The 24,246-nt window shown below is 41.3% G+C and overlaps 1 protein-coding gene across 1 annotated transcript in view; it reads left to right on the top strand.

Annotated features, from left to right (window-relative positions):
- Positions 1–24,246, top strand: part of LOC308366599 (NACHT, LRR and PYD domains-containing protein 3-like) — a gene marked incomplete at both ends in the record, with an annotated part of 141,138 nt that overhangs the window by 11,395 nt on the left and 105,497 nt on the right. The window contains 5 exons of the mRNA XM_080840319.1: positions 1,682–2,196; positions 2,410–4,207; positions 4,611–4,781; positions 7,977–8,147; positions 22,942–23,115. Of these exons, the coding sequence (XP_080696445.1) occupies positions 1,682–2,196; positions 2,410–4,207; positions 4,611–4,781; positions 7,977–8,147; positions 22,942–23,115 (2,829 nt within the window). The remainder of the gene's footprint in view (positions 1–1,681; positions 2,197–2,409; positions 4,208–4,610; positions 4,782–7,976; positions 8,148–22,941; positions 23,116–24,246) is intronic.

The raw sequence follows: 24,246 nt of genomic DNA, 5'->3' as shown, positions 1-24,246 counted from the left end.
ACACTGCTTTCTGAGGGCCGTACACCAGCACACTGGGGTGAGAGTAACAAGATCGGTGAAGGGAGAGAGAGACAGGGGATCGGTGGAGGGAGAGAGAGAGAGAGAGAGAGACAGGTGATCGGTGGAGAGAGAGAGAGAGAGAGGCAGGGGATCGGTGTAGGGAGAGAGAGAGACTTCTAGCCAACTTCTAGCATAGGTCAACCTCACAGTTGATTGTTCATCTACAGCTTGTTGCATTATTTCATGCATGAATATTATAAAAAAGACATAATCTCTAAGCATTTACAATGTAGACTTGACTGACACATCTTTTAAATCAAGTAAGTAGTCAGGTGTTCTAGGGGGTTGTGTGTGTGTGAGGGAAGGGGGGCGCTTCAGGGGCCTATAGATCATCACTTTATATGGTACCTGGAAAATCAGGAGGTAGCATGGAATTTTTTTTCAAGGCAAGCGTGGGAACCCTGATAACAAGGATGGTACCTAGTCACCACTTGCGGCTTGCCGAGGGGTAAGGATTGCTACATAATCGTAGAAGCATGAAAGAATTTTCCCGAAGAAGGTTTTTCGCTTTCATCTGTAAGATAAGGGACTTGGTACCCATATTAGAAAACAAACACCACGAATAACCACTACATTAATGATTAGCCACTACACTATGGAGATATATGTGTTTGTTTACATTTTTCTTTGTTATTTGTATATCACTTTTTATTGTGATCATGATGTAAGAATATTTGATGATCAAAGGGTGGGGTTGTTAGATTAAGTTAAATACATGGATTTTAGTCATATGCAATCACAGCAAGGTCCATTCTGTCAATATGCATCTAAGGCCTCACAGACGGGCGTCAGGCCTGTTCCCCAACCATTTGGCCCCTGAGACATCAAATAGCTATTGTCCAGGGTCAGGAAGGAAGGAACAGCTGGAGATCAATGGTTGCCAGGACCCCAGACAGACACTTAATTAATTTAGACCTAATTGAGTCAGACCAAATTAGGTCATACTTCCTACTTTCATTTATGGACACACCTTTAATTTCTCGGTATTGTTTACATGTTAATTCCATACTATAAGAGTCACAACCTTTTTGTAATGAGAAGAAGAAGGAGCAAGGAGACCGACTCCTCAGCATGCAGACGTGCCTTGTGCATGCCTGTGTTGTATGGAGCTGACCGTGGCATGTGATTGAATAAACACATTCTTTCGCTAAGCCGTCTCCTACAAGTCTGTTATTCTGAACAAGCTAACTTGAACCAAGCGTGGGCATCCGACGATTTTACCGGAGGACAGCGTAATCTTTCAGTGTATAATGTCTTTTGACATATTTTCCTCTTTAAAATTTTAAGGGAGCGGCGCCCTTGCGCCCACTATTGACGCACCGCCACTGGTAGTGTGTAAATACTGTGTACACTAACATTTGGCCTTGATGCTTCTGAATGTTTTCATGTGACTGTGTGTGTACAGACCTATCAGCTGCTCTTTAATGATAGGATGCAGTGAATTATGTGTCTTTGTGCAATTATTGGTCTCTGCAGTCAGATTAGAAGTAAACTGACCCAAGATGTGTGTGTGTGTGTGAGAGTATGAGTTTGTGTGTGTGTGTTTGACAAATCGTAATGTAAGTTTTCTTGTGCATCAATGAATAATGTAACTATTTGTGTGACTTATCTGTCACTGCAGTGTTCTGTGGAATGTTCTGACCCAGGATCAGTCCAGGTGTGGAGTGTGTGAGCAGCTACTGAGGGACCCAGTCATCACCACCTGTGGACACAGTTTCTGCAGGCAGTGCATCAGCAGCTACTGGGGCCAGTCTGGTCCATCAGGAGACTACAGCTGTCCCCAGTGCAGAAAGAGATCCAGAGCACAACCCTTTCTAAACCCTGACGTAACCATGGCACAACCTCTGATATTCCCACATACAACCATGACTCAATCTCCTGTATATCTCCCTACAGCCATGGCACAATCTACTCTCTACCAACACAGAGAAATGGCACAGCTTCATCTAAAGCGATCTACAACCATGGCTCAACTTCCTCTATATCCACACTCAGACTTGGGGCAGAACCCTGTATACCCACACTTACACATGGCGCAGATTTCTCCACAGCCTCCTTTGGATGAGCACAAAATCATGGAAGGAAGCAAATATCTCCAAACTGAGCATGCTCCTGTCAAAAGGGCCAAACTACCAGGTGAGTCTTTACATATTTCTTTCAAAACTGCTTCCAAGGGTTTCTGCATTAATAGAAACACCATTTAGTTAAGAAACAAAATGATGATGACCTTTTAGAGTCCATTGTTCTCTGTTACTCTTCTTGAAATATGGATTAAAGAGACAATACCAAATGAGTATGATGCTGATCTGTTTTGTTTGTTTGTTTGTTTGTTTGTTTAATGCCAATTAGATGATGTCCTGAACAGAGCACTGGTGAATCATAAAGCCAGTATGAAGAGGAGGTTCGAGAGCATATCTGAAGGTGTCATAAGATCAGAGACTCAAATACTCCTGAACAAGATCTACACAGAGCTCTACATCACAGAGGGAGAGAGTGAAGGGGTGAATAATGAACATGAAGTTTGGCAGGTAGAGTCAGCATCCAGATCACAAACTACAGAAGACACAGCAATCAACTGCAATGACATCTTCAAGCCCTTACCTGGCCAGCAGAGACCCATCAGAACTGTCATGACCAAGGGCATTGCTGGCATTGGAAAAACCGTCTCAGTGCAGAAGTTCATCCTTGACTGGGCAGAGGAGAAAGCCAACCAGGATGTAGATTTCATGTTTATACTTCCGTTCCGTGAGCTGAATTTGGTCAAACATGATCAGTACAGTCTTCACAGGCTCCTGCTGGACTTCCACCCTGAGCTTAGGGAGCTACAGGATGGTGAATACAAAGACTGCCATATTGTGTTCATCTTTGATGGTCTGGATGAGAGTCGACTTCCGTTGAATTTCCAAGAGAACCAGAAGTTGTCGGATGTGACACAAACATCATCAGTGGATGTGTTGATGACGAGCCTCATTCAGGGAACTCTGCTTCCCTCTTCTCTCATCTGGATTACCTCCCGACCAGCAGCAGCCAGTCAGATCCCTTCTCAGTGCATCAATCAGGTGACAGAAGTACGAGGGTTCAATGATCCACAGAAGGAAGAGTACTTCAGGAAGAGGATCAGTGACCAGAGTCAAGCCAACAGAATCATCTCACACATTAAGGCATCCCAGAGCCTCCACATCATGTGCCACATGCCAGTCTTCTGTTGGATCTCAGCCACTGTCCTTCAGCAGATACTTGAAGAGGATGATGGGAAGGAAGCCCCCAAAACTCTGACTGAGATGTTCATACACTTCCTGCTCATCCAGACCACCAGGAAGAACCAGAAATATCAAGAGGGAAATGATACAGATAGAAAGAGGCTCATGGAATCACATAAGTATGTCATACTGAAACTGGCAGAGCTGGCCTTCAAGCATCTGGAGAATGGCAATCTCATGTTCTATGAGGAAGACCTGAGAGAGTGTGGCATTGATGTGAGTGAAGCCTCAGTGTACTCTGGCATGTGCACTGAGATCTTCAGGGAGGAATGTGTGTTTCAGCACAAGAAGGTCTACTGCTTTGTGCATCTCAGCATTCAAGAGTTTCTTGCTGCACTTCATGTGTTTGCCTCCTACTTGAGTAAAAACATGGAGGCCCTGACACCATTCCTCAAAGGGAAGTCCAGGTCTTTGCCAGATGTGCCTCTACATGAGCTGCTAAAAAATGCTGTGAACAAAGCCTTGGAGAGCAAGAATGGACACCTTGATTTGTTTGTTCGCTTCCTTCATGGCATTTCTCTTGAGTCAAATCAGAAACTTTTGGTTGGTCTCCTGACACACACACACAGCAGGCCAGAGAGTGAGAAGAAGACTATCCGAAACCTGAAGGTGATGCAAAGGCCAAATATCTCCCCTGAGAGATGCATCAATCTGTTCCACTGCCTGGTCGAAATGCATGACTCTTCTGTTCATGATGAAATCAAGGCTTTCCTGCAGGCAGAGAAGGGTTCAGTGAAGCAGCTCTCACTGGCTCACTGCTCAGCCTTGGCTAATGTGCTTTTGATGTCTGGGGAGGTGCTGGATGAGTTTGACCTGAAGAAATACAAAACCTCTCCAGAAGGTCGCAGGAGGCTGGTTCCAGCTGTGCGATGCTGCAGAAATGCTCTGTGAGTTAAGTTCTGCATTAACCTGGACACTGAATTCAGTCTTGTTGTCATAGAAATGCTTATGTTAGGGGGTGTTACTAAGAGTAGCATGGTACTAAAGGTTTAAAGGTCCACTGTGTGATTTTGTTCTAAAGAAACTAAGCTTTGTTTACATTTACATGTTTTCACCAGTTCAATCTGAGTATGTTCAGTTGAACTTCTAACATCTCTTTCACATTGTTTGCTTCAATAGTTGAACATCATTTTTATACATTTTTTACCTGATGAGATATTTGTACTTTTTCTTCACATTGTTTGAGTAATACGTAACCATTTTGCAGTTCTGCTCCTTCAAATGGCCTGGATGGGGATGGAGTCACTCATAGTTTAATTTGTTTTTCCCTTTTTGTTGTGTCTCTGACAGACTTACTGGCTGTAAACTATCAGAGAAGTCTCTTGAGATTGTGGCCTCAGCTCTGCATTCTGCAAACTCCCCCTTAAGACAACTAGACCTCAGTAAGAATGACCTGCAGAAGTCAGGAGAAATGCTGGGCTCTGCTCTACAGAGTCCAAACTGCAAACTGGAGACACTGAGGTCAGTAATATTGTAGACCGTGTTAACAGACGCATACTGTTACCTGTAAACTGTGTAACCAGACAATAGCAACCTCAATGTTTTTGTCAGTACAACTGTTCACAGAGGCCTTATCTACATCATCAAATTTGTTTTGTGTGTGTGTGTGTGTGTGTGTGTGTGTGTGTGTGTGTGTGTGTGTATGTGTGTGTGTATATATATGGGCCATTCTACCGAATTCGTGTAATATGCAGTCCCTCAACAATAAAAACTATTTACAAAACAATTAGGTATTTAGGCATAGATATTTAATTAGAAAATGTTATGGTCTATATAAACCCAATGCATTACATGAGATAGTGATAAGCTAAATATATACAAAATCATCATTTATAGGGTACTTTCTATTGGGAAGTAGCTGTCCCCAACCCTGACATCTAAATTTCAATGCCTTTAAATAACACTTTTCAATTTTTTTAGATTTTTTTCAATGATTTAATTTCAAAGATCTTTATGATTGGGTTGAAACAGAACTTGGAATATTTAGATTTATTGTGGGTTTAATTTTTAAATCAATTTACTATACTCAAAAAATCATGTCCCTAGTTTTCATGTCACTACCGAAACACAAGAGTTTTAGTCCATTGGCTGAGCCTGTGTTTTAGCCACGACTCTGCATTTTTGAACATGCAGTGACACTGCATCTCTGTCCCTCATGGTTGAATGGTAAGTAGCTAAATCCCATAGTTTTTATATAAATGTGTTCCAAAGTCTGAAAATCGACGTGTAACCTTAAGAATTGTCACTACCGAAACGCATGTTTTCTTCAATTAAGTAAACCTTTTGGGGTTTCATGGAAAATCTTATGTTTGTATGTGTGTTCACCTTTTCAAAGATGTGTTTGCAAGCCGTGTGCTTGCTATAATTCTTTATTTATGCTTAAAGTTAGCTAGAATTGTCACTACCGAAACAGTCACTACCGAAACATATGGTAGTGACCTGATGATTTCGGTAGTGACAAAATGAAATGGTAAGTAGTTAAATCCCATAATTTTTAAATAAATGTGTTGTGTGGACTAAAGAGCGGCCCAGAGCACCTTTTGGAAGATTTTGGGAGAGAAATGAACATCCATCCAACAGTGCAGTCACTACCGAAACACTGGATGTCACTACCGAAACAGTGCAGCACTACCGAAAAACAGGATGTTTTGTAAAAAATTAAGTATATTGAGTAATCAACTAAAATGTTATGATACTGATTGGATTAATGTATGTTCAATGTCATCAATCAAGAACTCTGGAATCAATATGATCAGTATTTTGCATTTTACAAAGAAATATTGCACTTAGATTTTGATGAATTCTATAAATTGAACTTGAAAATTTGGTAAATAATTCATTTTTATGGATTTCATTGTAAAAACCTTCAAGAAATATTTGTAAAAATACCCTTCAGAGAAAGGAAGAAAACACAATCTGAACAGGTCAATAATAATACTTTTTTACTATAGTAAATGTGATGTTTCGGTAGTGACAATTTTTGGAAGAGGAAAAACGTTCCAACACATTCTGAAAATACAATATAAAAATTGACTGTTCTTTTGCTAGATATGTGTACTTTAGATATGGTACAATATACATACGGACAAAGTTTTGGGAATAAAACATAAAAAAAATCAAAATATTTCCGACCTGACTTTGCACCAATTCGGTAGAATGGCCCATATATATATAAAGCATTGAATCCACACTGAACTGAAGACACAAAAATACATTTTATTCGATCATCCCTCTGGTGGTAAACTAACAGAGTAGTCTACTGTATGTCCTGTTTCGCCTCTTGCTCCTCTTACACTGGCATTGATGCATACTATTTCCTTTCCTCCATCGCATTGTGGATTTAAAATGATGTGTAAGGACACATGTGTTTTCTTACAAGACAGTGACCTGACATGAGCATTGCTCCAAATTGGGCAAGACATCTATCTATAAATCCAGAAATCTCTGTGTGTCTGTCTGTCAGTCTAGGGCGTATCTCCCTGACGATAGTTACATTAGTTATGAGATTTTGCATGTAGCTTACGCATGTCATGAACCTGTGCATCCTTGATTTTGAAGATTTCTGAATTCATAGTTCACGAGATATTTGTATTTTATCGTTTGCGTTAGGCACTATGGGTTATCGTTTGCCGTAGGAACTATGTGTAGTGAGGCCCTATGGGTAGTGTAGTAATTCAGAGAAAGAGGGGCGTACCCGTGCGAAGTGAATGATGTCATAGTCATAGAACAGTCGTGTGGTTAGCCTAGACCTGGGAGAGGCTGTCATTCCGAAGATAATGTGTGTGATCGCCTTTGCTCTGTGTTCATTAAACCTGTCAGAGTGTATGAATAAACGGCTGGGTGCCAATCAAAATCACAATGAAAGAGTGGAGTACTACACCGCTACAAATGGTAGCTTATATTGATAAGCCTCGGAGGCTTTCAGATTGTCCATTGCTTTCCCATCTGTTGCGAAATAAGCGCAAATCTCGCTGTAAGTTATGTTGGGCCACGTCGTCATGTTATCCTCCCAGTTCTGCACTGAATTCGGGTGGGGGATAGTAACGCCATCTCCAGTCAGAGTATTTAAACTGTGTTCCCATTGTTCCCATAAATATTTTTTTTCTTTATGACAATTAGTTTATAGTTTAGACAGCAACTTTGACATCTATATTCAACTGCATCCACTACATAATCTCAAACTTTATTTGTTGGTATATCTCCGAAAAGGCTATACAACATTAAAACATTTCTTAATGAAAAGGAAACATGCATCACAATAATACTTCAGTGTAACCTATGTGGATTGCAAATACATGTCTTGCTATTAAACTACCCAACAGCTACACCTACGTCTGCTAACACTACAGAATGCATAATTCCTACGGGCACTGCACTAGTATTTATAAAGGAAGCAGTCAGGCTGTAATACTACAACGTTTGCAACTGGAGGATTCTTTGATGAAAACAAATCCCAAGCACAGAATTATTATTTCAATCTGAACATTCTTTTTAAATTGACTAATGTGTTACCTATATTCCTGTTCATTTTGCTCCTTTTTTGATGGATGAAGTATCAATTTTTGTGTCATTCTAATCTTTTGAACAGTATTGTTTTTATCCATGCTACCATGCCATGTTCTACTCTCTGTCTCTTTACCCTTTCACTCTACGCAGACTTGCTGACTGTAGGCTAACAGAGGGATCCTGTAAGGCTGTAGCCTCTGCTCTGCAGTCATTAATCTCCCTTACCGAACTGGACCTCGCAAACAATGACCTGAAGGATTCTGGAGTTCAGCTTCTATCTGCAGGAATGAGTAGCCCTCACTGTATACTACAGAAACTAAGGTTGGTGTTTGACTTTCATTCTAGGATCAAGTATCACTCCTGATTGGAGCTTTTGATGCATGTGCTAGATTAGTTTTCTGTCCATGAACTTCTCACACTTCTGTCTATAAAAAATCATCTGTATTTTGCAGAAAGTGACAGAACCCTCTTGCCACCTATCAATGTCTCCTGGTACACTACCAAGTTGTAATGGTGAAATGAAGGTTAAACACATATTCTCAAATGCTTGTGTGTCGATAGGATTTAGAGTGTTTTTTTCAAAGTGATATTTCTTCATTGGATAATTATAACTATTTTGATCAATAGTATAGATTGACCAGTCAATCAGTGTAGGTCAGAATTGTTGTGGACTTTTATACCACACTTTAACACTTGTATAATTGCTGCCTACCAGGAGTCAGCCAGAAAACATGTAATCAGTTTTCATTTTGTGTTTTCATTCATTACTGTAAGAACATTTGTAATGTTTAAATAGAACTGATACAAAGTGTCCCATTTGTATTGTTTGTAGTAAAAGTCTGTTAACCTGTTTAGAATGAATGAAAATTTCTCAGACAGAGGTTCCCCAAGGAAGCCAAGATATGTTTGTAAGTTAATGGGCCTCATTTATAAAACGTTGCGTAGAAACCATCCTACATTTTGTCTAAGACTGTTAGGCTTTCTCACGGCAAGGACCCAATCGCAAACCAGATTGCAATAAACTCAGGATTTATTTTCTTTCAAAAACAGAACACGCAAAATATCCAAAAAGGCAAAAACAGAATTCCAAGGGCAAAACACAGAAGATCGCAAAACAGAAAATATACAATACCACTCGGGGAAAGACAGAACTCGGGCATAGATCGCATTGAAAAGAATTACAATCCGACAGTGAACTAAAGAGGGACAGAACAATATATAGCAGGGGGAACAGAATTACACAGGTGAAACATTTCAGGTAAGGCAATAAACGATAGATTGGGGTAAGGAAAATGAACACAGGTGAAATGAATACAAGCACAAACTCAGCGAAATGAATGGGAACAGAGCAATACACGGGTGAAAACAATAAGGGGAATTAACAAGGCAATGGAGAAACAATTAGGCCAACAAATCACGGGTAATTTGGGAAACCGGTGAGTAACTGAAAGGTCAGGGAAAAGGCAGAGGGCGGAGTCAGCAACCAATAAAAACGCACATGGCCTGATCACAGGAACAAAACAAACATAGGAAAGCACGTAGCAAAACAGTAGCAAAACACCAGCAGCGATCGCAATAAAAATGTCTTAGATCGCTGGGATCTTAACAAAGACATTTCCTGAAATGAGCATAAGTGAGATCCACAGAAACTAACGTACACACAAAAAAACACGTGTACGCCAATCCTTCGGTTATGAATCACAAATGATCGAGGAGTTGTGCGCAACTGATTCTCCGCCCTCAAAACGCCCCTAATCTAATCAGCATATTATCAATGCACAAACAGAGCGCATCCTCAATGCACAAACTCTTTGTGACAGTGGCAAGCAAGAAAGAAACATGTAAACAGAAGAATTAAAGTGAGGCTGACATCACATTCTGCTGATGGAAGAGCAGATGCGGGCCAACACATCGTTAGAAAGCCTGTCTGGTGGCGTAATGGCAAAAGCAAAGTATTTAACATGTAGTAGACACGTCTCCGAAGCGGCAGCACCTGCGGCACGAACAGCACCAGAAGCCGCATCTGCGGCAGCAGCACGAAGGCTTTGGTGCGCTCCACTACCGACCTGTGCTGTATTGAAGTGGCCTTCCTAGGCTCTCTGAGTGTGCGAAATCTGGATGAGAATACATTGGGAACCCTGTTTTACGCAGGAAATCCTCTTTCACATTTTGCTGGGCGCTGTATGGAAATCTAATAAATTGCGGGAATATAGAGGGATAGTAGCCTACTGCGAAGAACATCGGGCAAAATTCTGCTTAATGATGACGGGGATAGCTCGACTGGTCTCCAATTTCTCATTGGAACGTTCCTGTAGCCAGGAATCCAAGAATGGACAAAACTTGAACGTGTATGGCCTGGTTGCATCTGGTGCGCCTGACGAGAGGCCATTTGGGCACAACGCTCTCGGCAAGCAGTACCTGCTTATCAGACATACATCATCCTGTGTCAAAAAGTCTGCGCGATCACAAAAAAACCCCTCTCTCTCCTTATTGCACAGTTGGCAATATCCTCTAACATCGCCAATGCAGCCATATCTCCTACTGAAAACTAAGCCACTATTAGACTTTTTATAGGCTATACTGAGCGAAATGTTTTACACTTGTGAAATTAAAATGGATACGTATAAGACGTGAATCTCATTCATGTGTGAATTATTCTAATAGCCTAGTTTATTTGATTTTATTGAGCGAAACATTAATTTGGCCTTCGCCATTAGCCCAAATGGTGACGGTGGGGCTGAAGATGATAATGATGAAAATGCGTGTCGGCTGTTGGCGCTCTGAGAGTCCTGAATTCCTGCGCTACTCCAGTATTGCCACAAGGAAATGTACTTACACGAACTGAAACCAGACGTAGAGATACGTCCTTTTCTACGTCTAAGACGTTTTTTTTTAAATCTGTACTTAGACGTGGATTTGATCGCACGCACACTCTAAGATCAGTTCTGTGCGTAAGTACGTTTTATAAGTGAGGCCCAATACCACAGGAACCTCAATCAGGCAATGGTAGAAAAATCAGGAACAATGAGGCGCATCAAGGGAGAGAGAGCATGACTTCACATAAAGATTTACAAGCTTCTCTAGCTAGACAGGTAACATGACTTGAAGTGTTGACGACACAGTTTGTAGGGAAGTTTATTGGACCAGCCAGCACAGTGTTAACAAGGGAATACACGGGCAAAAAACATAAAAGCAACTCAGGATACCAAAGCACAGAGGATATATGCAAACCAAAATGCACACAAGTTAGACTAGGTAGTATGGGGGAAAAGGAGAACGCACAAAGTAAAACAGGGGAAAATTAAGAAACTCTTGCATAGAAACTTCTCTGAACCGTGACGTGGGACTAAAACCAGGGGCGGTTCTAGACCTAGAGCTTTACTGGGGCACAGGCCCCCAACTCCCAATACATTTTTTTTTAAATGTGTGCGCAATATGAAATAAATGGCTAGCCTACGGGTACATCATTCACTGTCATACTGTAGGCTTTATTAAACCACTGGTAAAGATACAAGGATATTCATGAGTACAATATAATGATATTTATTTGCATATTTGCACATTTGCACACCTCAAAGATTTACAAACAGCATCCTCTTACTGCAACCATTTAAGATTAGAAAAACAAGTGGTTCAGGAAAGCAAAGTAACTAACAAACAAAAACAAAAAGTATCTTTCTTTTATTGTAGTATTATGCAGGATGCTCCCTTCTCAGGAGAAGCTGGTGTGCATTATTAGGCTAACAAACTCTAACAAGATGGTAACATCCAAAATGCACATAGCCTATGTTCATTTACAAGCTGTGTGGAGCCCAGCATAACAGAATAAGTTTGATAGAACAACATGGCCTTAAAAGGCATTAAACAAGGTTTAACTAATGCCATACACTACTGCATTTTAATAATTTTCTTGCAATTAAACTGTATCGCCTTGTCTTCATGGAAGCAAAGCGGTCGATGACATTGCCTTGACTGACTCTGCACAATTGGTCCCTTTCAATAGACATTAGAGCCAGATGATGGAGCCTGTCTTGCCCCATTGTTGACCTTAGCCAACGCTCTGTTCCGTTATCCATACCCTCCGTACCTACCATCCTTAGTTTGAGTATGTAGGGTGTTCCGTTTTCGATCGCGGCGAAAAGAAGTATACCCAAAGGACCCGTATGTGTACTCATAACGGACAAAACTTTGAGTGTGGAACCAGGGTACACTTTCCATTCTCAACGGCCGCCATCTTGTCTACGTAGCGGAAGAGACGGAGCCAGGCAGAGCTTTGCGTTTTATTTCGAAATCATTGGCGGACATAATGGCTATGGTGGCTACGATAGCAGAGTCAGTAGACCACAAGGCTACAGACCGTAAATGTCAATATCAGCAGTAATTAAACAACTGTACTGATATTAAATGTACTACTAACATGCCATTCTCAAATTAAAGCCAGTGACATGAGTGTTTTGGTGGTTTTTAACGATGTATACCGACAGTTAGCATACCTAGCTAGCCTAGCTTGATAGCATTACCATTGGTTCTGAATGGCAGTTATGCTAAGCAGCTGGCTATCCCCCCACCCGGGACTGTATTAATTTTCGGTAAGTGCACCACGGAGTATTAGATTTGGAACAACACTCACCTGCTGAGAATATGCGTACCTAGTAAGTGTCTACTGTGTACTGTGTATAAGTATACTCATGGACGTATGGAAACGGAACATAGCACAAGTGTGCAGCCTTCTCAACACACTAAATGATCTTTCACAGCTGCAACTATTTACAGGGATTGTGAGTGAAATCTGGATTATTTGAGTTAGTGTTGGGAACATTTGTGTATCTAGAATGTTGAAAACACCCTGTATATCCACAATTTCGGTTTTGGTCTTGAGGACGTTTTTAGCCACCAAAACTTCATGTTTCAATTCAACTTGGTAGTGATCAGCTAGAAAAAAATATCTGCTTTGGGATTGCATGCCTGAACACCTCTAAGAATTTGGCTGTTCACTGAGGAAAATCACTGCTCGATTTCACTTACCATCCTGTCTAGGCATGGTAAGTACAGTTTCCTTTTGAGGCGCTCTGAATTGCTCAGGTCACTCACTGCACCACAACTAGATTCTACTACATAGCAGTGGCGATTCCCCCATTGAGGAAAGGGAGGAAGATCCTCCCTAAAAAAAATTACAGAAGAAATTATAATAAAAATAAAACATATTTATTAAATAATTGTTAATTTCATAGGTATTTGATGGTTATTAGCGGTAAAAGTCTATTTTAGCACTTCTAAATCGCTAAACGGTCCGCTGAGGACCGTCCTCCCTAACCCCCTCATTGACTCCCATTATAAGCGCTCAAAACCTGGGCGAAGCGCGGGCTTCTCATTTTAACATTGAAGTGAATGGAGGAAAGGGAGGACGGTCCTCCCTTTGGGCGGGTCAGTTCGAAATGCTAGCCTGTCATCAAGCAGCCAATCAGCAACGTGGCATTCGTCGATGTGCCCAAACAGAATGAAGGGCAGAGCAACAGGTATTCGGAGAAGATGACAGCGCGGTGTTGTAGCTGATGAGAAGTTTTTCTAACAAACTGAAAGCTGTAAATCAAAAGAACCGGGGGACGGCTGGCGAGTCTTACTGAGAAGACGGCGTCGGAGTCCACGGTACACCGTGATTTGCACGGCGGGTTCAAGTGTATTGCTCTCTACTCTCTCCCTCCACTCGTGTCTCCTCCCGTTAGCATTCTGCCACTCCATATTCTCCACAGTAGCACTGGGCTAAGAGTTAGCTACTGCTACGGCTAATCCTACCACCACCGCTACTGCCAAAGCTGCACTACAACTGAACCAAAGGTAACGATACGTGACTGACTTGCGTGAGTGAAATGGACACTTGACTGACTGGTGAATTGAGCAGCACGAACTTTATGGACAGTTACATTGCAGTGGATGGACTAAATGCCTTAAATAACATGTATTGAAGCTACTGGGATTTCATGTACTATTTTGTTGGTTGAATTGAATGGTTAATGTGAAAAGTGATTCCCTGTGTTTTAAAAGAAAGGATTCCCTGTGTTTTAAGAGAAAGGTTTAGAAAGGATTCCCTGTGTTTTAAGAGAAAGGTTTAATTTGAAAGAAGCTATGTGATTTGTATTTGACTGAATTATTAATTTTATGATACTGCTGGGGAAAATAAGTTCTGTGTTTAGTTTAAATAAATCTTTTATTTTTCCCGTTAAGGAAGTCTGGTCTATGGGAAGGGATGGGGTTATTGGGGTAACTACATAGCTAACACATCACCAATGTCTCCAACAAGACCCCCAGTGGTATGAGCATGTCATTGATACATTTGCCACCCAGAGATCCAGGACACTTGATTACTTTTTCAAATAAATTCCAAATGCTTAGGCCTTTTAAAATACCTTAAATTCCACACAGCCCATTCAAATGTAAAAACATCATCTTCAAAAATGTTTCTGCCACCTTTACTATATTTCAGTGTAAAAACAACCGACATGCCCACAACAACTTACACTTTTTATTAGGCCTACATCACTTTATTACAAACAATTCAACCCCTTTAACAGTGCCTCACCAAGCCCCGAAATACCAAGATAACCTCCAGGTCTCTCTCTCTCACCACTGCCCACCTCTTCACCAACTGTCCTCCCTCATTTTTATGACCAAAAGTCGCCACTGCTACATAGTCATCTAAGCGTTTCTGCTTTTGCCTTTGTCTGGTGGTACATGGTTCTGGAATCTCATTTGCTGCACAGAAGGTCTTGACTGTATCATATAGTTTAGCAGCCTCCTCATCTGTGCACATTTGTTTAAGTGTTTCACACACAGCTCCATTGTACTCCACAGCCTTGGCCAGGTCCACTTTCTCACTCTGAAGGTACTTGTGTAGATGCTCTGTCACAGACAGTAAGGTCTTAAACATCATGAGCCTATACACAGTGGATAATGTGCTGAGTTTAACATGTAGCCCCACTGCATTGGCAATCTTTATGCCAGAGAGGCACTCTAGTGTAGTTCTAGGGTAGTTCTCCAGAACTGCATTTACAGAACGCAACTGGCATGACCAGCGGGTCTTTGACAGCTGCACAAGTTCAGATGGTTTCAATCCCAACCTATTTTGAACATCTCTGAATGTGTGATGGTGTACTAGTGAAGTGCTGAAAAATGAGTATAGACTCTGCAACGTGTCAAATAAATTACTGGCTTCTGGTACTGCATGACAGGTGTGGCAGAGCACCAAGTTTAATTGATGTGCATAACAATGCACATAAATGGCCTCTGGGTGCTTGTCCCTGAATTTAGCTTGAACACCTCCAATAGCACCACTCATTACTGACGCTCCATCATAGGCCAGTGCAACACGCTTCACATCTGAAATGCCAGTATGAACTAGCTCTTCTTCAAGGGCTGCAGTTATGCTCTCTGCATCAAATGCTCTTAATTCCCTCATGGCCAGCAAACACTCCTTCACTCTACCCTCAGATGCATAGCGGACAAATATAGCCAACTGCTCCGTGTGACCATCTCTGGCTTCATCTGCCATAATGGAAAACATTCCAGCATGTCTCAACTCCTTCACAATACTTGCTGTCACCTCCTTTGCACAGCACCCAATCATTTCATTTTGCGATGAATGTGATAAATAGGTGCTGTGGGATGGGACTGAATAAGACTGCAGGAAAGGATCAAACTTCTTTAAATAATCAATACACTACAGGAAATGTCCCTTATTGTTACTAAATATCCTCTCATGATGACCCCGGAATGGAATGTTTTGCTTTGCTAGCAATTGTGTGGTTGCTACTATGCGCCGCAAGTATTCTCTTCTATTTCTGATTTCAGCCTCATTTGCTGGTCAACCACACTCCCATGCGAGACAGTTGATTTAAAACTGTGCCATGACACCATGCTTGCTTTATGGGCAGGTTTTTTTTCTCATGCTCTCTAAAGAGCTCAAGAGCTTTCTTCCAATTAGTCAATCCAGTGGTAACAAAAGTGTCATGTTTCAATTTTTTTCCAAACATCCTGCATGAAAAACAGAAAGCTGCATCTTTTGCTAGAGAGAACTCCAACCAAGAAAAATTTACAAACCAGCTCGAATTGAACGATCGTTTTTTTCAACCCAAACCAGTGTTGTGGGTATTGGGCTAATTTGACCTGATTTGGACCATCACATATGTCCCCTAGGTCACAGACATTCTTCTCCATATTCTGAATAGTTTTACGTCTAGCCCCCATCATGTCCTCATCCGTTCCTTGCCTGTCTCCCTCCTCCTCCTCCTCCCCCTGCCTGGTACTGGACTGCCCAGCCTGTGCTCTTTCTCCCCTCTCTCCTTCTTCTCCTTCTTCTCCTCCTCCTCCTCCTCCTCCTCCTCCTCCTCCTCCTCCTCCTCCTCCTCCAGCACTCTGTCCCTCAATTGTTATAGCAGCAACTATCCAGCAACATCCAAACACATAGGCAAGTATGCTATATACTATACTATGAATTTTATAGGCTTTCCTACCAACATAACTTTCCTCCTAGGCAAGGGACCTACAGTATAGTCATCCTGGCAATACTGCAGTTCTTTGTAGCTTAAATAGCCTACTAAAGCCTTCATACTGAGTTCTGGTGATATAGGCTGCTCTGATTCTGTGTAGCTTAAGGCTAAATTTGCAAATGCAGCAAACTTATTTAAGTTTGCCATTAAACCATTGATAAAATCACAGCACTGGCTGTTAGTATTACCAGCATAAATATTAATGTTACCGTCAGTGTGGGCAATACCTCCCCTGTCCTCCTCCTCATCCCTCCTCACTGTTCCTCTCCCTCTGCCTCTGTTCAGGAAGAATTTTCTGGTCCATCTCTAAATAGTTTATCAGAAGGCTAATGTTTAGTTTTAAAATAGGACAGCTAAAACAATATAGGCTACTTTTACAGGACTCTGTCTACACATATAAATTATAAATGCATAATTGTCCTCATGTGTGCATGCAGCCTACGCATGGTGTGAGAGTGTGTTTGAGAGAGAGAGCGCAAGCTGGTAAAACTGTTGCTAAATTTCGGCTACAATGACGCTAGTCATTGAAAAACGGGTGCTAATTATGTGGGGAACATTCTCTTACAGCGATCAACTTGTCATTGTTTCTGTCAAACAAGTTGTGAATTTGATGTAACATTAAAACAGGGGACGACTTACTTACTCTGTGCTCAAAGTGACGTGAGGAGCCCCAGCGGTTTCCAGTGTGTGTTTACAACGAAACACTCGGAAGAATCACATGAGCGATTTCATTGGTTGTTGCATTAAATCTGCTATTTCCTGATTGGCTATTATTGCCCCTTTCTTTTTGCCTTTGTATTTTTATTGGCTGGTAAGTGACAGGCTCGAGTCAGTCAGGACAGAAAGCAGGCAGGGAGATGCGCTCATGAATGCCGTTGGACAGCGAGAACAGTGCAAGAATTTTACTGGGGCATTGGAGACTTTTTCTAAGGCACGTGCCCCAGTGAATAAGGTCTAGCGCCGCCCCTGACTAAAACACAACATGGTAGACGTGGCAAAACCGAAACTAAACAGCGGCGTGGCGCGGGATCAGACTAGGAGCAATACAACCCGGAAATAGTAGCGAATTCCGAACTGTGCCTAAAAGTCGCAAAGAAAGCTGGCGAGTGTGTGCAGTGAATAAAGGGAAGGGGTCAAAATTCGACATCTGCAACATGTCATACAGATCGTAGAAAAACTCTGAACCCTTCAGAATTCGCCATGGGCTCCTGTGCACAGGTCAATGTGCTGGATCATGAATATTTTTGTAAACCAGTGTCAACACTTGATATACAAACACATCATAATGATCATATAGGCCCAAAAGGGAGGAGATAGACGAGTTATGTAAAAAAAAAAAATACATAAATGTGTGAACGGAAGTGCTGAATAGGGCCAAATGTGTACATTAACTGTATTTTTTCAAACAGGCTAAATCAGTGTCACCTCTCCAAAGCAAGCTGTGAAATGATGGCATCAGTGCTGCAAAGGACACCTTCCCATCTCAGAGAACTGGACATGAGTGGCAATTACCTGCTGGATGAAGGAATGGAGCTGCTCTGTGTGGGACTTAACGATCCACAATGCAAGTTGGAGACACTGAGGTCAGTTATGAGCCATATACGTAAGAAAGACTCAAAAAGTGAAATTCAATAACAATTCCTACGAAATCGCTACTTGGTGTGTGTGTTTTTTCATTTATATGAAACATGAGAATGAGCAAAATAGACAGAGATACAGAGAATACTGCATCTGTCATGGAATGGCAGGACGACACAGTTTGTAGGGAGGTGGAAGTTTATTGGCAGCGGAGGTCAGGGATCCGGAGCCCATAAGGTCCTGAAGCATAATCCAGGATTGTAGCGGGTGTTATGCGAGCACTGTCAGAGAGTGAAGGGAGTGAGGAGGTTATATGGGTGAATAACAGGTGCTTGGGATGAGTAATCAACTGCTGTGGAAGGTGAGTGCCAGAAGTGTGGGATCAGCACTGATTGTGGTCACGGATGACGTGCAGCTAGGAATGTGATCGTGTGTGATAAAGGTGTAGCAGAGATGTATGAGTCCAAAAGTGAAAAAAAAGGGGGCCTGGCCGGAACTTGGCTCAGCACATTCTTGACAGCATTTGTTGTCTTAATGTACAGAAGTGTCCTGCTGAATTTCCCTGTATGAGAGTGTGTGCAGTGAATAAAGAAAACGGATCAAAATTTTACATCTACAACATGTCATACAGATCGTAGAAAAACTCTGAACCCTTCAGAATTCACCATGGGCTCCTGTGCACAGGTCAATGTGCTGGATCATGAATAGTTTTGTAAACCAGTGTCAACACTTGATATACAAACACATCATAATGATCGTATAGGCCCAAAAGGGAGGAGATAGACGAGTTATGTTATAAAAATATATAAATGTATAAACAGAGGTGCTGAATAGTGTCAAATGTGTACATCTGTGTGCGACTAAGAGATCCACAATGCAAGCTGGAGACAATGAGGTCAGTTATGAGGCATATAGACCCTTTCGCCGTTGGTAAACAATGCTCAGCGTTCTAGGTTGCGCACGCATTCTGGGGGCAAAAGAAATGGCTTAAGTTCATACCAGCGTTCGCTTTATCCTAATGATCTCGGAAGTTACGTTAATAAATTGACATTAAGTTATGGAATCCAACTTCCCGATCCATATTCGATCACGGATTGGATAGTTGACCCATCAAAATGGACAGATATTTATACATACTTAATAAAAAAACCCAGTGTTTACACAAAAGATACATTACGATCATTCAAGTCACTCGATGCCTATAACTAGGTTGTCTGCGGGCATGTCCACTCCAGGATATTAAGTACTGCGACCTCAATGATGATTTCTGCGTCCTAAAATCTGAGGTGCTACCAAGCCAATGACAAGGAACTAAGACAATAATGTATAAACCATGTGTTTTTATCAACAAACCCACCAACGCTACCGCTTCACGTTAAATTGCACATGCATGGCAGAGTAAGTCGACCTTATCATAAACGTTTCATCGTCAAGGTTTACGTGTAGGAACTACATAACGACACAACTGTAATGTTAGCGAATGAGGGATGAGAAGCCCCCCCCACCTATTCTTGAGGTTTCAAACATTTTCCAGGCTATTTGGCATCTAACAATAAAAGCCTTGTAACTCTTATTTATGCTACAATACAACTTATATTTGTTATGATAGCCACATTTAGTATACTCGTTTTTGTCTTATACCATTTTTTTTATCTGACATTGCAGACTATAGGGTCTTGTTGCAGCCATGCAGCAGCAGTGCTGTTAAAGATTGAGCTCTATGTTAGGATGGGGAGGACAGAGAGGGCATCTTGTACATCAGGAACATGTAAAACAACACAAGCCTGAATACAGTGTGAAAAGCCAGACTATGGTAAAATGATTCACTGTGTCCAATGTGACAGCCACTTCCACTACGGTTGTGTGCAAATTTAAAGAAAGCAGTGAAAGAGGTAAAAAAGCATGAGCTTAAGACAAGGTTCAAATAGTTTTAATTTAATAAAGACAGTATAGTACATAGTCATTTATTTGTCTGAATATCATTTGTGGATTACATTTATCAGCAAACACAGTACATTTTATATCATTTGGAAACAACAGACTTGCAGAGATTTGTTAGGGCACCACACACATTCACTATATCATCTAGGAGGTCAACTTGTGACACTGGAATGACCGATTGTAAGATTTTAAAATTCTTCCACCGGCCAATAACTCTTTCTATGTGAATTCTTACAAGTGAAAGTTGTCTTGATGTGTCAATCTCATTAGCTGGTAGTTGTCTTTTTCCTTCGGTGAAATTTGGAATAAGCAGGGTGGCACCATACGCGGCAAGCTCTTCTCTAATTAAAAAGCCCCTATCAGCTAAAATGTCATCTGTAGGTTCCAAAAGATCTAAAAATCCCATTGATTGGTAATCTGCTTGTCTGACACCCGGCCACCCGAACCTGGGGATAGAAAGGATATGGCCCCGGCGGGTGTAATGCCAACTAAATACTTAACTGTATTGTGGTGTTTATATGTAGACCATGTCTGGGCCTTGGCAGTCAAGTAACTAGGTCTGTCAATAAAAATCTCTGTGCACTTTTGGGCATGTTCTTTAAAACAGCAGTCTGACTTGGCCACTTTATAAGTGGTTTCAACACTTTAGCCATAGAAGGTAACCAGGTTCTTAAAATGCATGATATTGTGCTGTTCGATACTTTAAACCTAAATGCTATGTCAGTGTTAGTGAGACCCAATCTAAGTTTCATAAGCACAATCAGTAGGTGATCTCCCAGGGTACGTATTTCAGTAAACTTTTCTACATTGCCTTTTAGTTTTTTCAATAACCAGTCAAAGATTATAGTAGTTATTCCTGTGAGAAAAAGAAACTGTACACTGTTATTTCTGACTGAGTGGTAAGAATACTTGTTGTTCTATTAGCTTCTTGTTTTCATTTTGGATTTCACCAAACTCTTGGTGCAGGCTCACATATTCAACCTAAATCTGTTCATACATGTGCCTCAGATTGTCATAATCTTTCTTTGGGCACATGGCATCCTCTTCCAATTGGGCTCATCTTCAACTGTAAGACATTAATGTGAAGACAGGAATTATAAGTTTGACTGACAACACATGTAAAACACAAATAATGAGTAGCACAAGTACATTTTACATGTTTGATTGAATTGAAAAGGGTGTTCTCACCAGGGCAAAGATCTGTAGTCAATAGGGAAGGTGATTTAACAGATCTCTCAGATAGCAGTTTATTCCTTTGAAAATCTGTAAAATTAGATTGCACATAATAGAGGTAACTACTGACTACCATTTCTCTCAAAGCTTGCAATACAGAGCAGGCGATGTTACCTTGGATAGCTAGCTTTGATGCCATAAGTTAAGATCACCTGCTCTATGTTGCAGGCACTGTTGGCTGCTAACTTATCAAGAGCAAACACGCCTTACCTCTCCAATTTAGCTTCAGGTCTCTGGCGAAGGGACAATGTCGGGGCTTTCGTAGTTAATTGAGGCTTCTCCTAAGAGTAAATTAAGCACAGACTCAACCCACGATCATTGTATGCATTTTATCATTGTATGAAATGAATAGATGAATGTACTATGAACTAGCTAAGATTAACGGTTGGCTAACGTTAATGGTTAGATATCGTTAACATTAAGTTAACCTAAAATTGCAAGGCTAATATAAGTTAGATATGGATAACATTAGCTATCTAGGGAACTGTTTTGGCCAACTAAGTTATCTCAGATTTAACTAACACAATTTCAAGTCAGCTAACATCAACAAAATTCACTTACCGGATATAAAATGTGACCCACATATGCGTGCATTTTTAATTATGTCTTCAGTCCAGTCCACTCGTTTTATAGCTTGAAGCCACAATCTACGCCTGCTTGCATTAAACAGTCTTTTCCCCGAAGGAATGCTGTAGAAAAAAGACCTTTTTTTTTTAGTTGACCTGTTTTGGCATCCCACAACACAACAAGATGGCATTTTTTTTTATGAAGAAACCGAGACGAATACATCCTTAGCTTTATCTCTCCAAAATCCTCTTGCACTGTCACTAACTATGGCTAAAATGGCCGCTTTTTTGCCTCCAGAATGTGTGCGCTTAACGTTTATGGCGTAGGTCATAAAAGGGTCTATAAGAAAGGCTTATTCTTCAAATTCAATAACAATTCCTCAGAAATGGTGTGTGTGCGTGTGAGTTAGAGGGTACATTTCCTCCCTTCTCACCGTGACTCACAAGAGGAGTTAGGCCCTAATGTGGGGAAGACTCCCCCACCACAATGGTTGGGTCCGGGCTCCCCCATGACAGTGGTTGGACCCAGGAGACCTAAATGGAACAATTTAGTGCCCTATTTAAAGGGTGCCCCACTCCATGAGGAGAAGGCGAGACACAGGCATGAGAGCCCATGAAAGGTGTATGAGCAAATGAAACACTTGCTGTGAGGTGAAGTGTGTATCTAGATGTGGGGATACAGTTTATGTGCCTAGATTTTTGGGCTTAGTTTCTGTGTCTATTTTCTGTGGCTAGTTTAGGGCCTAGCTTGTGAATGTGCCAAGCCGGAGCCTAGTGTGCCTAGTCTTGGAGTACTTTGGGTACTGTCTGTATTTTGATTTATGTTTCTTTATTTTGTAGGCACATGTTTTGGGGTCGAAACCAGAGGGTCTCCGTTTAAATAAATATGTATATTTGATAAGAGCCACCATCTCCTGCACTGTGTTTCCCCCCACTTCACCACCAAGTCTCCAACATCTCAAAAACGCCACGGTCCCTCACATTGTTTGTCTGTTTGTTTCTTTTTATATAAAACACAGAGAACACGCAAAAAAGACAGAGATACAGAGAACAATGCAACAGCTGTCTTAATGTACAGATGTGTCCTGCTGTATTAATCTGTATGAGAGTGTGCAGTTTTTAAAGGGAAAGGATCAAAATGACTTGGAGGTCCAAAATGCAAGCTGGAAACATTTTGGTCAGTTAGTATAAAAGATTACCTAAAACAATATATTTTATAAATGTGAAGTCTGACTCTGTTGTCTCTTGTTGCAGGCTGAGCGGTTGTCTCTTCACACACAAGGGCTGTTCTTTCTTGGCCTCTGCCCTCAAATCAAACCCCTCCTACCTGAAACAGTTGGATCTGAGCTACAATCACCCAGGAGACTCCGGTGTCAGAGAGCTCACAGACAGACTGAGTGATCCCAACTGTAAACTAGAGACTTTCAGGTGAGTGTTGGGTGTTAAAATTTGGGTGAAAATAATATTTTGAATTTAGGTGACATATTCTGGATTGACTGGCTATTGTCCCCATTTATCTGTGGGCTTTCTCCCATATCCTAAAATGGACACAGTAGTGATTCTTGGTGTTTGTGACACAGGCTGTTGCTGGTGGCACCAAGGCTCAAGGGGTTCGAAGGGAGATTTCTAGTGGAGGGGATAGGAATAGTCTTTTCACTAAGAGCACTAAGTGAGGCTATACCCACTCTAATACATTTACCTTTCGGAATGATCTCCGTCCAGACGAGCTTTTTTTATCTCCATCAGAAATAATCCCCTTCGATACTATCATGCCTGAAAATGAAAATCACATGAACATTTACGTACACTGCGCATGCGCTCTTTGTAAGGCTAATAACGCTGTTGGACATGGGCATTTTTGCAGATCTCTTGAATAATAGCTCACCTCCTGCACATGTAAGCAGTTGTAGCATACGCAGAATTTAACTACAAACACAACAAAGACAACAAGGTAAGCTACACTTGTAATTCGTTTTCCATGTTGCATTCGCCACTGGTAGTCAAGGCTAATACTGCTTTTTTTCCTCCAGAAAAGGGTCACATGATATAAGCGTTTCAATCAGGGAAGGATGTGTTGTGACTAAGACCCAATCAGGAAGCAAACGTGGGTGTCTGCATCATCGTTTCCAAAAGTGTTGTGACTAATAAGACCCAGTGTTCACAATCAAGTTAACCTCGGACAAACTATAATTTTATTCAATATGCACATCGGGCTCACTCATGTCCTGGCAGACAGTGAGAGGCACAGGCTCTCTTCCAAAGTTCAAAGTTCAAAGTACTTCAAAGACAACGAGACAGTAGAGGCAGCAACAGACTTCTTACACAGCTAAATAATAATAAATAACAATTAATAAATAGATTCATAAATATCATACATAAAATATTAATAAAAATAGTAAAAGCAATATATCTCCATACCTCCATATTAAGGTGCATCAAGTGTTAGAGTGCAGTCCATGGGGGGCGGGGCGGGCTGGGCCGGGGGGAGATGAAAGGGGGTGGGGGGTGGGGTGGGTGAGCTGTTGAGGAGCCTTATTGCACAGGGACAGAAGCTCTTTG

This window comes from Sprattus sprattus (genome assembly GCF_963457725.1).
Source record: "Sprattus sprattus genome assembly, chromosome: 1".
In the NCBI taxonomy this organism is placed as follows: domain Eukaryota; kingdom Metazoa; phylum Chordata; class Actinopteri; order Clupeiformes; family Clupeidae; genus Sprattus; species Sprattus sprattus.
The sequence above is the reverse complement of the archived record's forward strand: the minus strand, read 5'-3'. Positions and strand labels throughout refer to the sequence as shown.